Here is a 16,655-nt window from a genome sequence, read left to right as displayed (position 1 = left end):
TTTATTTTGTAAATAGAAAAAATAAAAGAGGTGGTGGGGTTGCCCTGTGCATTAAATCAGATCTAAAATGTAAACTAGTTAAGGAAATGACAATGATGGAAGATAATGTTATGGAAACTGTAACGGTAGAAATCAGCAATGAAGCTGCTAAAAATACTTTAATTAGTTGTGTTTATAGAGCACCAGGATCATGTATTGGGACATTTAATGAAAACATTATTGAATTGGTTGGTCACATTAAATACAAAACATTATTTCTATTTGGGGACTTTACTATTAATTTAGAACATGAGGCTGGACAGATAACTAAGGATTTTGCAGATTCACTGTATAGTGTAGGTTTATTTCCCTTGATAAACAAGCCAACTAGAATTACATCTCAGACTGCAGCAATCATTGATAATATATTCACTAACAATAAGGATGATGTGAGGAAAACAGGGATATTAATGACTTATATTAGTGACCACCTACCTGTTTTCACAGTCTTCAAAAAACAAAACATCACCATGAACTACAGAAGAGAGAAATCAGTTAAAGCCATGGGGGCATTAACCAAAGATCTTAATAAACAAAATTGGAAGGAGGTATACATCAGTGATGTCAACGCTGCATACACATCCTTCATGAGAATACTGTTGAAGTCATATAATGATAACTGCAAATTTATCAAATCTACAGGTAAAAGGGAAAATCAACCTTGGATGACTAAGGGATTAAAGAATGTGTGTGCAAAAAATCAATAATTTCTGTAGGAGTTTTTTTTTTCATTTGCAAACAAAGAAAGCAGAAGATAGATATAAAAAATATAAAAATAAATTGGTAACAATAATTAGGAAGCAAAAAAAGACTATTATGGTAATCCATTGAATCAGAATAAAAATAACACAAAAGCTATTTGGGGAATACTAGACAGTGTGACAAATAGAGAGAAAACAAAATCCCGTATTCCAAAACACTTTGTCAAGGACAAAAAAGATATTTACAATGATAAAGAAATCACTGATGAGTTTAATGATTTTTTTTGTAAATGTAGGTAGGAGTTTGATGGAAAACAAACCAATAATAGAAGATAAATTGACCACAATGATTAGTACTGTCAATAGTATTGTCCTTGACAAAGTAGATAAAGAAGAAATACGAAACATTGTAAAAAAAACTGTGAAAAAAACTGATCAACCGTTTATCGGGACCTGGACATGATAGCTGTTAAAACCATCATAGAATCTGTCATTGAACCATTCACTAACATTTGTAATCTATCACTTTCTACTGGAAATTTTCCTGACGCAATGAAAACAGCGAAAGTCATTCCTTTGTATAAGAGTGGTGGTAAAAATAGTTTCAATAAGTACAGGCCCGTGTCGCTGCTTCCACAGTTTTCTAAAATATTGGAAAAAGTATTTGTATCAAGGTTGGATAAATTCATCGAAAAAATAATATTTTAAACAATGAACAATATGGGTTTAGAACTAAACATTCCACAGCAATGGCAATAATGTAATTAACGGATAAAATATCAACGGCAATTGACAATAAAATGACTTTGTTAGTGTTTTCATTGATTTGAAAAAAGCATTTGACATCATTGATCACTCAAGGTTACTTCGAAAATTAAGTCAGTATGGAATAAGAGGTGTGGCTCATCAATGGGTTAAAACTTATTTAGAAAAAAGCAAACCGTTTGTTCAGATAAAAGACCATAAATTATGCGAAATTCATTGTGGAGTGCCACAAGGGTCGGTCCTCGGACCAAAACTGTTCATTTTGTTTATTAACGACTTGGTAAATGTATCTAAGACACTCGGTACCATTCTATTTGCAGATGATACAACACTGTTTTACTCAGGATTAAATATTGAGGAGGTGGCTAAAGTGATAAATGATGAACTGATTACAATTAAAAACTGGTTTGATATAAATAGATTGACACTGAATCTTAATAAAACAAATTTTAAACTGTTTAATGATAAAAAGAACAGTGATGTGTCATTGGAAATAGATGGGATTGCATTTCAAAGAGTAAAATAAACTAAATTTCTTGGATTTCCTATTGATGAAGACTTGACATGGAAATCCCATAATAGTTACATAAAAGATAAAATTGCCAAATCCTTAGGAGTATTACACAGAGTCAAGTTTTTACTGACTAATTCTGGTTTGTTGGCATTGTACAATTCACTGATTGTTCCATACTTGACTTATTGTGTAGAAATATGGGGAGCAACATACAAAAACTATACACAACCCTTATTTATTTTACAGAAAAGAGCTCTGAGAATCATCAATTATAGTGGCTGTAGAGATCCATCGAACCTGTTGTTTATTAAATATAAATTACTGAAATTTCATGATTTAAAAGACTGGAAAAATCTTACAAACCATGTATAAAGCCAATGTAAGTACTCTGCCAACAAACATTCAGGGTATATTTGAAAAGAGAACTAGCAATTACATGCTGAAAGAAACTGATGTGTTTACAAAACCTAGATTTAGAACTAAAATTAAAGAATGGAATATATCTGTAAATTGTGTTAAATTATGGAATAACCTTAAAATGGAAATTTAAAAAACTTTGTAATTTAATATACTAAAAAAATTTACTAAATTGAGTGTACCAAAAAAATTATGAAAATGTAAATTAAATCAATGATCATGATCGCACTGGAAATTAGAACAGGAAAAAGTTTAAAATGAATCTGTATGTGTCATGGGTGGTTCTGTAGATTGAGTGCTTTGCAGTCATGTTTCTGGTTTTATTGTATTTCTGGTACTTCCTGTTTTATTTTGTGTATTCACTTCCTGTCTCATTATAGGCAGCTTCACGACCTGAGGCTCCTCACTAATCAGCCTTATGTCTTGCACCTGTGTCCTGGCTTCTCCATTTATGCTTCTTTGCAAACAGATTCCTTTGCCAGTTTGTCTTCTTCAGTTGAGTAAAGTGAACCTGCTCTCAGTAACACTTTGTGAGAGTGTATTTAGATAGTTTTGGACTTGTTCAGTTGTGCTGTTGCCAGGAATCCTTTCAGCTTATTTAACTGTGTGAGCTCTGCACTTGAGTCCACTTTTGTGCTTTGATAGTATGTGTGTCTGACAAATGGAAATTGTATATAAATTGATTATTTCTTCTGGAAAAGGGGGCAGAAATTATAAGATGTTTTTCTTCGTTCTGCTCCTTTTCGTTCAAATTTGATTTTTTTGTTATGTATTTCTTATTGTTTATATGTTTTATTTGTTTTTATTTTGAATGAAAGAAAAAAAGGGGAAAAAAACACCTTTAAAACCACCCTGTATCACATCATTTACTCATTTATTCTGCCATAGATTATTCACAACTGTAAATAACTAGGCTTGCATGTCTGGTTATGAGTAAATGTCAAATTATGATTACACCCGCCCACGCCACTGAGGGGTTTTGGTCAACCAAAACTGATTATCATTTTCTGAGTTATTATAAATTTCATATTGATAGCCAGAAGACACTGAAGCCATCTTGTCCACTAAAAAAATTCATTTTGATGATTTTAATTGCTCCACAGGGATGAGGTCCTGCCCCAAGTGGAGGAGTTTAAGTATCTCTGGGTCATACCAAGGCTAAAAATGAGACCCAATACCTCACCACGGCAGTAGGTCAAATGCAGAGATGAATTTCACCACTGTGTGATGACTAATGGGACATTGTCTTCACAGTAAACTATGGAAATAAAAAACTTTGTTTTTAATGGTGAGCAGCAGAAACATAATCTGATCATTTCTTTACTCATTAATTGTATAATGTTTATTGTGTTTTACGTAGATAAATAAGATTAATTTATGGTTTGAGTAAACATTAATATGGTTTACTAACACTGCTTTCCAAGGGCGGTCAGCAATTTTCTAGGCCCCTTGAGGGTGCTATTGCCTTTCTTGTGGACAAGTAAGTCTTTAGAATATATGAAAGTACAACGTAACGTGAGCATAATAATTGTAAAACAGTGTGTTTAGCTCGGTTTTGTTGGCTTGAGGAGCACATTCAAGAATGAGAGGCATTGCTTTCGGCTGTAAATACAGAAAAGTCTTGGTGTGATATGCTTGTCGGCCACTAGATGGTGCCATGAGATAAAAGTAATCCAGTCATCTACTTTAATGCTGCTTTGTTACACATTTTGTGCAAAGTCTTCCAACCAGACCTTGGGAAAATGGTTCCACACACTTTAAGATCAACTATTGTCTAATAAGAGGAGCTGAAATTTTGAGCCAAAAGTTATTATGAACAAAAATATCAAACTTTGCAGCAACACAGTTTAGATGACTCTGTGACCAATTTCAAGAAGCTGTGCTTTTGTCAGTGATTCAGTCTAGCTGCTGATAATGAAAATGTCAACCAATCTTAATGAAAAACTCAGATAGTAAATGTTTTATTTTTCCTTTCTCAAATGAGAAGTAAATGTGCGTTTGTTTGTTTCTGGACAAACATGAGATTATAAATAAGGAGCAAGAGCCTGGCTTGTGCCACATGTACTGCTAAACTCCATACTGCTGTATAAAAAGGTCTCCAACTACTCTGCCTCAGCCAGAGCTTTATGTCTGAGATGTTTCTCCAGGCAGAAGACAGCAATGGGATCTGTGGCTGTGTCAAACTTGTTGGCAAAGAAATGGTGGTTTTGAAGAAGCCACTGCAGGTCTCCAGCTCCATACACACATATTGACCTGACATGGTTGCCTTGACACTCGGGGTACACCGCTGACTCTGAATCCTGTGACCCCTCATGCCACGCCCACTTCACCAGCCGTGCAAATGCGTTGACATCTGTCTGGTCGTATTTACGGCTGGGCCACTTTGAGCCAGGAACACCAGGGATCCGCTGAATGGTTGCCCAGATGAGCTCATCTGGACTGTAGGTATCTTTAAACCAGTTAGTAAGATCCTTTATTTTGGAGTCTTTCAGCACGCTGCCAACATAACCTCGAGTAACCACGATGTAGGCACTTCCTGACTTGATGGGCAGGTTGAAGGGAGGTGGTTTCTTTAATTCTTTCGTCGTCTGAAACATTAAATTAAAAATATTGTGATGAATATTAAGCACAATCTGTTTTATTAAGTAATTAATCTGTCTAGATGCTGCAAAAGTACCTTGATTTTCCCATCAGTAATATTGTGAACGTAATGTATCCTCCATCTTTTTTCTGCAGGCAGGCTCTCTGACTCCAGGCTGTTGCTGCCCTTCAGTGACTGCAGCATTCGAACCATCTCCAAGTTGGTTTTCAGAGGGAAGTCCTGGCCACAGAGGTTGATGAAGTATTTCCATTTGGTACTGGCGTTGTAGAGGTCAGCCATACAGTTCAGATCAGCTTGGACACGAGACCAGCCAGCGTACACAACACTGACCGCCTCGCTGACCATGAAGACGTTGGGGAAACAGGAAGTGATGGCCAGGATGGCGGATGTTACAGAAGGGGCAGATTTTTTGTCCACGTGGACACAATAAATATTCTGAGGTGCATAGATGGCCCGCAGTAGACGTTCAAAGTTCTGCACCTAAAGTTTGTGGAAAGAAGAGAATTGAGTTTCTGTGTTTTTATGTTCATTTGTTCATCTTCACTTGCTTATCGGAGTTGTGATGTAAACACCTCCAGTAGAGATGCCCAAACTTCCCTTTCCCCAGCAACCTCCACCAGCAGGAAACTAGGGGTTGTATGAACTAGTCAACTAGTCGACTTCACGGCTCTGTAGTGACTTTTTATGCCTTTCAACGACTAGTCGCTGTCACGTGATAATGAGCGACAAGATGCAGTCCTCGGAAAAGACAGCAGGTGACGAGCCCCTGCGCATCGGGAGGCAACGCGCTGTACCAGAGCGTCTGTACTGACGCCCGCCGTAAAACGGACATTTAACCAAATTGTGATGTTTACCCTCTTGCAATTTAACCTTCCCCTCACCCCCCATTCTTCTTCCGGCACTCGCAGAGTACAGACGCTTCTGCTTTTGCTCCCTTATCTTTTTTCCCAAGGCTCTTTGTCCTGTCTGCCCACAGAGCGCTTCTCTGCATTTCTTCTGGAAATCCCTATTTTTTAGAAATGGATTTAATTAATTGGTCATTCAATGCGATTGATAAGATTTTTTTCTGCGATGAGAACGGAGGAGGGGGCTCCCACTTGCCCGCAAGGGACACACGCAGCGGGATATATGCTCGATTCCTGGGAGGTGTGGAGGATCGTATGTCTCTCTCAGCTGTCCATTGAGGATGTCAAAGATATGTGGATATTTGGCCTTATGATCACTGGATTTCTACTGATTGGAGTGAGAGGATATCTGGTTTTCTGGAAATTTGGGAAGACGGGAGCGATTTGAGGGCGACCCGCACCCACGGGAAGCACCGCCTGGGCGGAGACCTCACAGACTGGGACGTTACTCGAGGTGAATTGTAAGCTGGACAATGTCCTAGCTGCGTTACCGGTGTTAGTGCGCAAAATGGATGTCATCTCGGAGAGGGTCACCGGACGGTGTGGAGATAAAACCTAAATTGGCTTCACTGAAGGACTGGAATGACCAGTTACAGACTGAAGACAGAGAGGAAAAATTATCTCTGCCTGACCCAAACAAATTCTTGCTATCCAAAACTGACGCCAAGGCAGCCTTCAAGATGCCAACAACCCCCACGAAGGAAGGAATGCAGACAGATGCTGTGGAAAAAACCCGACCTACAGGCAGAGAGTCTGGGAGCTAAAAAGAAGCCCAACCCAGATCTTCGCCTCAGAGATCCTAGCCCCTCTTGACTTGGGTTCCAGAGCCAGCACTAAGTGCTGAGGTGAGTTCAACTATATCTAGCTGGAGTTCTTTAAAACTTATTGTTTTGTGTTTAAAATTATATTACTTTTTACCCACGTTTAGAGGGGAATCTTTAAAGTGAACCCAAGTGAGTTTGACTGTCATCAGTTTACTGTAACTCCAAGAACTGCTGCTTTAAATCTGTAGAAAAGCCTTTTTTCAGATTTTCATGATCTTCTCACGGATGCACAGGTCATTAGACACTATTTAAACATTATGTAGTTTTCTGATACAGCAAGTGGTGAATACAATTTTTAAGACTTTAAACTTTGACAGCTTAGAATTTGCTTACTTTGTGATGAACCACCATGGAATAAGCCAAAGGAAAGTCTTCCTCCTCTTTGCTCAGTGGAAATGTTAAGTATTTCCTCCTTAATTTGAAGTTCCTGTAAGAACGATGCTTGTTAGTATAAATGTAGTTCAAATCTGAACAGAAATAAGTTGATCAACACACCTGCAGTCCCGGGTTTCATTAATATAAAACTCATCTGGGATTTGAATCCTCTTGCGGAACGTTTTGGTTAAAGTCAACAGTTTGGCCTGCTCCAGAGACTCCTGGTCTCTTTGCAGGATTCCTGAACAGTTGCACACTTTCTCTGGGCCTCCATCCTCGTCTGTATACTCCAGCCAGCTGTGACTGCGGGTGAATCCAGAGACCTTGTCTGTGTCCAGATGACTGGCTAGGTAAAGCATCCACAGAGATCCCAGTCCAATGGAGAGCTTCAGGAACAGTAGCCGGCTTCCTCGTTTCAGCAACCGCATTATTGCATCACTATGATCTCTGCACAAACCAGCGCTTTTTATCCACTTTAAAAGATCTTTGCTTAGATATTCCACACAGTAATTTACCTGCAAACAAAACAAAACAAAAACATTTGCACTTTAAAACCAAATGTACTTAAATTATGAGCACAAGATTTTTAAACTTCACACGAGGATCTTTAGCCAGATGAACCAACCTGGCCTCTTGCACCTGCATGCTAGATGTTTTTCCTTCTGGTTTAATCAGCCAGTTTCCTCATTTTATCTTTTGTAAATTTACATGTTGTTTGAAACTGTCAGAAAGTTTGAATTTCCCTCTTTGATTCTTTCTTTGTGTTAGTGTGCGTGTTTTGGATTCAGAAGATATGACCCCCCATCTCAGATATCTTTTCATAGTATTTTTAGGATTTCTTAGAAATATTTAGTGCTAACACGACACAAGGCAAGAACAAGTCACAGCATAGATGAACCGGCCCAGTTTCAGATTCTTTTCATTCATCACCATTGATCCATCAGCTCACAATCAAAATGGTAACAAGTAAAGTTTCTAAGTTCAACATTCTCTAAATGAGAGAAATTGTGATTCATAATAGAGTTTACTGTGTATGATGTCATTAAAACACAAATTATTATAAAAATCTACACTAAAGACTCAAAAACATGAGAACAAATAATGTCATATTTTTGTTTTGTTTTAACAAGAGAAACTATGTACTTTTGCACCAGTTTAACTGGTTGATCAATTCTATTAAAAGCTTTCCTGAAAGTGTAACAATTCCTCAAAAAATGTATTCTTTCAGTTAAGTGTCAGCTGTAAAGTGTTTGAACTTACTGTGGTTAAGATGATCCACAGTAAAAAGATAAAAATTAAAAATGTTTGAAAGTTTGAGGAAAGGTCAAGTATTAGTTCTCAAATTCATCATTCACACACACACACACACACACACACACACACACACACACACACACACACACACACACACACACACACACACACACACACACACACACACAACAGGAGCACTGAAATATGATTAGTACAAATCAGGTGAAAGCAGATAAGTAAAATAACTCAAGTTAGAAATTAAAACATTGTTGTTATCATACATAAAAACTGTACCTGTGGATACAGCTGGTGCTCCCCTTGACTTGTATAACAATTCTGTAAAAGGCAAGGGAAAATCTAACAACTTTATACTTCCTGGGTTACATTTAAAAAAAGCATGTACAGGAAGTCAAAGTAATGTCCCCAAACCTGTTTGACTAAGAATGTGGGAGGGACCCTAACCTGGTTTTCGCACGAGGCTGCTCTACTGTTTAAAATGCAGTTCCAACCCATGAAAAATCATTACAATATTTTGCCAAAAGAAACAGAACTAAAAGAAAAATGCCACTGTGGTGCAGGACATTCCAACCTTTGTGCATTCTTTGTAATCTCTCTAATTAATTAATTAATTAATTAACTAAGGTTTTAATAGAAGTTAACTTCTGTATTACTATGTAAAATAAATAGTTCTCATGAAATTTTAGTTTTAATATTGATAGAATGAAGATTGTTTTGTATATATATATATATATATATATATATATATATATGTGTGTGTATAGATAGATAGATAGATAGATAGATAGATAGATAGATAGATAGATAGATAGATAGATAGATAGATAGATAGATAGATAGATAGATAGATAGATAGATAGATAGATAGATAGATAGATAGATAGATAGATAGATAGATAGATAGATATAAATAATTTTCATCTTTTGCAATTTTGGTAAAATAAGTGAGAGCATGTTTTGGGCATATGTATTTATTTATGTTTATTTATTTTTTTATTGCTGTGTATGTTTAACCGTCTCAGGCTCAAAATAAATTTTGATAAAAGGACGAACAACTAAGTCCATCAGGAGTACTTCTGAGTTAAAAAATGTTCATGAAATACGTATGTGGAGTAACCAGGTAGGTAGGTTTTAACGTTGCAAATCTGCAACGCCTGTGTCCAGAGGGTTAACCATGTTCCACACAAGAGGAAAACTGAGCTTCACAAATGTTGACAGAAAACTGACTGGACCAAACACCAACTGCAGGCGGCCCACGCACCCTCGGTGGTTCTCCGCTAGGGTGCGCCAGAGCACATGCGGAAGTTGAAATGAAATGAGTCCTCTTTTTTTGTACGTAAAAGTTCTTCATGTTTATTTCAGTTCAGCACAGCAGTGCTGTTATTGTTCTAGTCTGAGTTTTGCTCTATCCTTATCCATAAGAACAAAATTAATTATTTTTTACATTTCCTGAAAACGTCTGAAGACAACACGTGACTTCTGCTTTGGTCACGCGGTCAACGACATCATCCCGAGCCTTGCTGACGCAAAATGCGTGTGGCGGTGAAACCGGCTTTTTCTAGTCTTCATTCTTAATAATTGTTACTCAACGTTTGGTTAAATGGAATCTGGGATCGTCATCTTCTAAATTACTGTGGAAACCGCTCCCCGGCCTTAGCTTGTCCCGCTTCAGGAAGTGTTTACATTTATGACGCCAGTTAGCGTCGCTAGCATAGCGTGTGAACTTTCACCACTTCTTTTTTATGTAACCGAGGTTCTGATTAACGCTTTCGAGCTAACCGGACAGGTGAAGCTACCGGTGGAGGGGGACTCAATGGTACAGGCTGGACTTTAACTTGGACTTTTTTTTATTTATTTGGCCAGCGTCGCAGTTCAGGTTGGTTAAGTCTGACCGACTTTCTCGTGCTGTGTTCGAGGTCATTCTGTAGCTTTCGGGGGGATACCATCATGAGGAGCCTCCCGTACTTTTGTCGAGGTCAGGTCGTTCGAGGATTTGGACGAGGAAGCAAAGAACTCGGAATTCCCACAGGTGAGACATTTACCTGGCATCTCTTTCCTTTTATAGTTAGCTCTCCTACAACATGGAGACTACTCAGTAAATTATTGTTTTGTTAAGCCAAAGAACCAAATATCGTTTACATCCCATTTGATTGATTTGTTGACTGTGCGCCGGTAATCACATACATATAGCGGCTCTTATTTTGTTGAGGTAAATGTGTTACGTAACAGGACTTGACATCTAACTGAAGTGCGTCCTTCGGATTGTTCATAGTTAAATTCCCATTTAATAAAAATAACCCCTAGATTATTGATTTGGAGTATTTTATTCCACAACGTTTAAACGCAGGGTTAATATTTATAATTTCAATGTTGGTTTTGTTTATTATATAATTGCTGAACTTTGGTTACTTTTACTACTACACTTTTACTGAGTGTTTTTTTTCTTTTAATAAAAATGAACACAGCAGTAAATAAATTATGTTGATTAGAGTCAAAGTAAGAGAAATTACATAAAATTATCTTTTTTCATCAAAAGTTCTGTGGTGATGAGTAGATCTTTTGAAATACAGCCCATAATATTGTGTAAAACAGTATAGAGAAGGGGTCTACTATAGAGGCCGACCCGATGGTTTTTCTATTTCCCATGCTGATGTGTACTGCCGATTTTTTATGGGCTGATTCTCATGACTGATATCTAGAGGTTTTTCACCGTATTTTCATAGTAAAATGTCACTTCATCAATTCATGCACAAAATTTCTGAAGTTGAATCAATTTTTGAATCCTATCTTAATGTGCATCTCTCAGTGGTAAAGTCAGATGCCTAAATAAAGTTTTATTTAGAGTATTTATTATGCAGATGTTATTAGTGACAGTAATAGGCTTAAATTAAATACTGCAACAGCACCGAGCTGCCAGAGGATGTGCCTGACTTTAAATCGACATTACTAAGGACAAATATTGACCAATGCCAATTATGCATATATGCATTAAAAAACCGGTAAATATAAGACGATTATATTGGCTGATTGATATATCAGTCTTCACCAAGTCTGTAACCAAAGAGCCATTTCCCCCCCTAAGGACACTGTAAAGATATATATATATATATATATATATATATATATATATATATATATATCCATGTTTGTAGCCTAAGTGAATTTCACCTTCTGTTTTTATAAATTATCACCTCTCCAGCCTTACAAATGGTTGACCTCATTCACTTCTAGCCTATTTCAGCTTGATCAGTTGCTCTGCATGTCTGTTTTTCTTCATTTTTAATCATTCGCCGATTTGTCTCGCTTCCACAGCAAACTTCCCAGACTCTGTGGTGGACAGTCTTCCAGCAGATATCCGTACAGGAATTTATTATGGCTGGGCATCCGTGGGCAATAGCAATGTGTACAAAATGGTGATGAGCATCGGCTGGAACCCGTACTACAAAAATACAAAGAAGTCTATGGTAAGAACCATTAGAGGGGTTTTTCACCTCCAGCTGGGTCAGAGAGAAAGTGATCTCACACACATCTTTACCGTTTGTAAAAGAAGAGATTTTAAATCAGTGATGGTCTGGTCACAAGACATTGTATAAAGATATAGCAGTAAATTAATTAAAAACAGCGGTTCAACACCAATATGATTTAGAGCAAAAATACAGTGCATATGAAAATGACTGTTGACTAATTTAAATATAATATTCAGTGAGGGGATTTTTTCATTTAGCTTTTGGATTAATTTGGGATGTTTTGTTTGGTCTCCTTAGTGGGAAGTCATTTAAAATCCTCACAAAGCTGTTTTGTTATTAGATCACACTGATACCTTAGTTAAAGAGTGAAAAACTTCACTAATGATCTTCTAAATGTTTGCTAAGCTAATGCTGAGCAGCTGGCGCTAACATTAAAACAAACTAGTTTCCTGGTTGAGCCAGCTGAAACACTTAATCAGTTTTGGCTGAGACTAGAATATTTCTTTAAGGTTTGAGTTGCTAATTTAATCTGATGCTTCCATATTCCAAGCAGCTATTATCAGAATTCCTCCATGCTCCTTCAGACTGGGATGCTTAAACAGGGAATAATACAAGTTGATCTCAGTTATTCTCGCTTAAATAAAACCTGTTTAACATAGCTGCATCTGCAGTCCTTATTAATGTTTACGTGAATGTATTTTATTCCAGGAGACTCACATAATTCACAAATTTAAAGAGGACTTTTATGGGAATATCCTGAGTGTCGTCTTGGTGGGCTTCATCCGCCCAGAGAGGACCTACAACTCCCTCGGTACGCCTTTTTCCTCACCTACCTCAGATGAATATACACTGGTTTCAAAGTTCTTATTGTTTTTTGTTTTTTTTTACTACTTTCGCCCACATTCTCTGTTCTGTCCATCTCCATCTCAACAGAAGCTCTCATCGCAGCCATCAATAATGACATTGAGGAGGCTAAGATCAAGCTGGAGCTCCCAGAGCATCGCAAACTAAAAGACGACCACTTCTTCACCAACACGACAAACTCGTCTCCAGTATCATCGTCAAGCTCCGCATCCACATCCCAGACTATCATTAATGGTCACTGACAGCTGGCTGAGACACCCAAACAAAGCTAGCGCATATCCACAACCGCCTTTTCATTCACTTTTATTTTTCTTTATTAGGTTTTTTTTTTGTTCTAACAGCTGTTGAAATGCAGCCAGTCTTTGAGTAGATTATGAATTATGTAAATATTCATACCAGTCTGCCTCTTTGCCTCTCACTAGTCCTGCTGTATAGTTAGTCATTTAAAGAGGGGAGGAAATAAATACTTTCTGTGTATACTGTGTACTACCACCTGGTAAAGAAGTTTGCACCAATATTAAATTAAAGAAAAATTAAGAATGTTGACAATTATTGTTTGTGGGTTGTATCACTATAATTAAAACTCTTACTGAAGATATGAATTTACATAAAATAACTGTACTTTTTACCCTTTTTCTGTCCTTTCTGTATTTTAGAGTCTTGATCATTTAGGCCCTGAAATTAGAAACTTCTCAGATCATTTGGGTTTCGAACCATAATGCATTAATTTATTAGGAATATTTTTGGAAAGATTTGTTGAGAGACCTGCTGCAGGGTATATTTTTTTTATCTTAAATTTATTTTAAAATGACTCATATGGATGAAAAAGATTCATTTATGAACAGAACACTTAGGCTTTAATGAAGGTCGTCACCTTTTATTTAGGTATAAACATTGGTAAAATTTTGAAAAGGGGGGGATCCACGTGTTATTTTGATATTTTCTTAAAGTCTTTAAACATTAATTTATACTCGTCACATTGAAAATCTATAGAGAAATCTACTCTGCATAAAGTATGTGGTCTCTTGATTTTTGCAGAAATCATCAAATGCTATAAAAGAAACATCTTGTGAGATGATTTAATGCCTGTGTGTGCCTGAGAAATTTGGTGAAACCTTCAATCATGATTTATTTAGCCATTTTGTAATTTGTTTCAGTTGGGATATTTAATGTTTAGAGTTTAGATCTTTTTTTTCTGTTAAATGTTATGCAGACAATAAACTCAACATTGTCATGAATGTTGACACGTTAATCACTTCATCTCTTATTTTTGTATATTTTGTGTGTGTGCGGGGGGGGGGGGGGGGGGGGTTGGTTTTTTGTTTTGTTCAAGTCAAATGTGCTGCTTCAGAAAATCTGTAAAATATCACAAGAAATCTGTTATGATTTTGGTGTTTTTGTACTCGTCTGTTGCAACGGTATACTGGTGTTATTGCAAGAGCGTAGGTTCCTGCAAGCAGACTGAACAGTTTAAGCGTTTATGTTTTTGCATTATTTTTAAACCATATAAATTAGTATTTCTGAAGATGACATATGTAGTTTGTGTTTTATTACACCCCCTTTTTTTCAGTGTTGCACAGATCCGAACTTCAAAACCAACACGTTTTTTCACATATTTATTTAAAATCTTTATTTTTTGTATTTCCTTGTTAAGTCTTTTATTTACAGCTCAATATTAATTTAAAAAAGCAATTAAAATGACACTTTACAATAGAGCCCCTATGTTAATGTTACTTAGTGCATTATTAAGCATTAATAAACAAAGGGACCCTTTATTACTTTTACCTTTATTGTTATTAAGTGTCCTTAAGGTTAGGACAAGTAATTAGTAATGCACTACATAATATGGTTAAGTAGCTGTTAATACTTTAATAGTTTATTAATGCTTAATAATGCACTAAGTAACATTAGTAAAGAGACACTTGTTGGAAAGTGTTTGCAAAATCTTCTGCTACATGTTTGTAGGGTTTTTTATTTTTGGAGCTCAGAAAACGTTCACAATGGTACATGACATTTATGAATAACTAGTCCGGTAACCAACTGTCATTTAAACTGGAACTGAACAGTTTGTTTCTTGTGAGTCATACAGTATGTTACACAATCTGGCAATAACAAACATTTATAGACGTTAGTGATAAGACTTAAATAGCTATAATTCTGAAATAGAAACGTTTCACCTTGCTTCAGCCACACATTGTGCAAAATATTCTAAAAGGACACATTAGAAAAAAATTACATCACAATCATGAGGAAATTTTAACCACAGAAAAATGTAAAGAACTGGTTTGATGTTTTTATCTAAACGTGTAGCTCTCATCGTCATACTCCAGCTCAACATCATCATCATCCAGCAGTCCGTACTTAAATTTCCGATACACCGTTCCATCTTTTGTCATGTACACAATATCCTCATCAACGTACTCTTCATCGTTGTCCTCACATTCCGTGATTTTGTCGCTGTACTCTCCAAACGCAGAGGTGGTGGTTTGTGGCATGAAGCCCCCGTTGGTGTTCAGCTGCTCGTAGCCTCCGGCTCTGGTTCTAGGCTTCGTGGAGCAAGGCTTTGACCGAGTGCTGAGGAAGAGGAAGATTCCTAGGCCCACAAAGAGGATAACCACAACACAAATACAGATGAAGAGTCTAGGAGTGCTGTTTACATCATCAACCGTCTTCATCACAAAGTTGACCCCCAGGATGCACTCCACTGGAGAAGAAGGAAGAGGAGAAAGCATATTAACAAATGATAACAGATTTTTGGTGTGCAGCAGATATAAATTCTCTTTTAGGAATGACCAATGTTTTCTTTCAGGCATTACGCGACGCTTCAGTGTCTGGTGGAACGGCCAGGTAATCATGATAGAAGATATGAGTTGCTAGTTACCTAAAGCGAGTTTTTAATTTTTATGAGGGGACCACTTACCAGTACATTTTGGTGTCCGAGTAAGTGAGACTATTAGCCTAGTGAACTAGACCAAATTCTTGCTTTGCAAAGTTTGGTCTAGGAACGCTCCACTGGAACCTCTGCAGCCCCTAACGGCATTCTGGCTGGCCAATCACAGCTCTCTAGAGGGGTTTCAAACACATAAAGAGCTGTGACTGTTCCATAATGGTGGGCCAATCATAGTGCTCTATCTGCTTAGTGAACAAATCACAGCGCTTTATCCGCTTTGTGGGCCAATCAGGGCACTCTATCTACCTGGTGGGTGGGATGATGCAACAGAGTGAAACAAGATGGCGACAGCTCGTTTGAAACAGCTTTTACATTATTAGGTGTGTTCTTACTGTGTCGTGGTTCTAATTCCATGCTTTCGTTCTTTTTTAAACACAGAAACAGTTTTGTTTACCTGTTTTGTAGCTACAGTTTCGCCGACGGCTGCCAGAAAGGAGTGCGAGAAAGAGGCAAATCGAAAACACACAAGAGCAGCAAAAGAAGAAGCAGAAAGTACAATAAAGAAGTCAGCCGTAACAGATCACTGCATAAGAGAAAACCATATAATGGACTGGGACAGCACACGGATCATAACCACTGAACAACAAAAATACAAAAGATGGATCAAGGAAGCAATCGAGATAAGGAGACGTGGATGTGGGACCATGAACAGGGACGACGGAGTTTACACGCATGGGACTGCATCGTCGGAGAGGGGAGAGTGGGCAGTAGAGGGCGACAACATCCTCTGCTGCCCGCAGATAAACGGAGAAGGAAGTGACGCGCCACCATCAGCGTCAGCCTGAAGAAGCCGGCAGCTGTCGGCGAAACTGTAGCTACAAACAGGTAAACAAAACTGTTTCTGTGTTTAAAAAAGAACGAAAGCATGGAGCTTTTACATTAATTTTGGACTATTAGAACTTGGGCTTCATTAGAATCAGGAGCAGATAGATGTATTTAAGAGCTTATTTTTAGAAAAAA

At 37.3% G+C, this 16,655-nt stretch overlaps 3 protein-coding genes across 5 annotated transcripts in view; 1 reads left to right on the top strand and 2 right to left on the bottom strand.

Moving 5' to 3' along the window:
- Window positions 1–3,864: 3,864 nt before the first annotated feature.
- Window positions 3,865–8,792, bottom strand: LOC107394005 (beta-1,3-galactosyl-O-glycosyl-glycoprotein beta-1,6-N-acetylglucosaminyltransferase). The gene is made up of 5 exons (XM_015972707.3): window positions 8,691–8,792; window positions 7,263–7,657; window positions 7,101–7,194; window positions 5,114–5,518; window positions 3,865–5,024 (listed from the first exon to the last, which is right to left on the bottom strand). The coding sequence occupies exons 2-5, from the start codon at window positions 7,568–7,570 to the stop codon at window positions 4,539–4,541; spliced, it is 1,293 nt and encodes a 430-aa protein (XP_015828193.3). The 5' UTR covers window positions 7,571–7,657; window positions 8,691–8,792; the 3' UTR covers window positions 3,865–4,538.
- A 1,101-nt stretch (window positions 8,793–9,893) lies between these two features.
- rfk (riboflavin kinase) lies at window positions 9,894–13,997 on the top strand. Of its 2 annotated transcripts, none has more exons than XM_015972706.3 (5): window positions 9,894–10,230; window positions 10,343–10,443; window positions 11,727–11,878; window positions 12,590–12,692; window positions 12,815–13,997. In XM_015972706.3, the coding sequence occupies exons 2-5, from the start codon at window positions 10,362–10,364 to the stop codon at window positions 12,985–12,987; spliced, it is 510 nt and encodes a 169-aa protein (XP_015828192.1). In that variant the 5' UTR covers window positions 9,894–10,230; window positions 10,343–10,361; the 3' UTR covers window positions 12,988–13,997. The 2 variants fall into 2 exon arrangements, with proteins under 2 accessions (XP_015828192.1, XP_015828191.1); XM_015972705.3 differs by having other exon boundaries at window positions 9,895–10,230; window positions 10,331–10,443.
- A 704-nt stretch (window positions 13,998–14,701) lies between these two features.
- pcsk5b (proprotein convertase subtilisin/kexin type 5b) overlaps window positions 14,702–16,655 on the bottom strand; it is a 97,610-nt gene continuing 95,656 nt past the window's right edge. Inside the window, exon 37 of one of the 2 annotated variants that reach the window (XM_015972702.3) lies at window positions 14,702–15,449. In XM_015972702.3, the coding sequence (XP_015828188.3) occupies window positions 15,040–15,449 (410 nt within the window). In that variant the 3' untranslated portion in view covers window positions 14,702–15,039. Of the gene's footprint in view, window positions 15,450–15,471; window positions 15,809–16,655 lie in introns of those variants that run through there. The other variant, XM_054731488.2, reaches the window with a different exon arrangement.

The sequence above is a fragment of the Nothobranchius furzeri genome, chromosome 17, assembly GCF_043380555.1.
Source record: "Nothobranchius furzeri strain GRZ-AD chromosome 17, NfurGRZ-RIMD1, whole genome shotgun sequence".
Taxonomy (NCBI): domain Eukaryota; kingdom Metazoa; phylum Chordata; class Actinopteri; order Cyprinodontiformes; family Nothobranchiidae; genus Nothobranchius; species Nothobranchius furzeri.
This window is presented reverse-complemented; position numbering and strand designations above follow the sequence as displayed.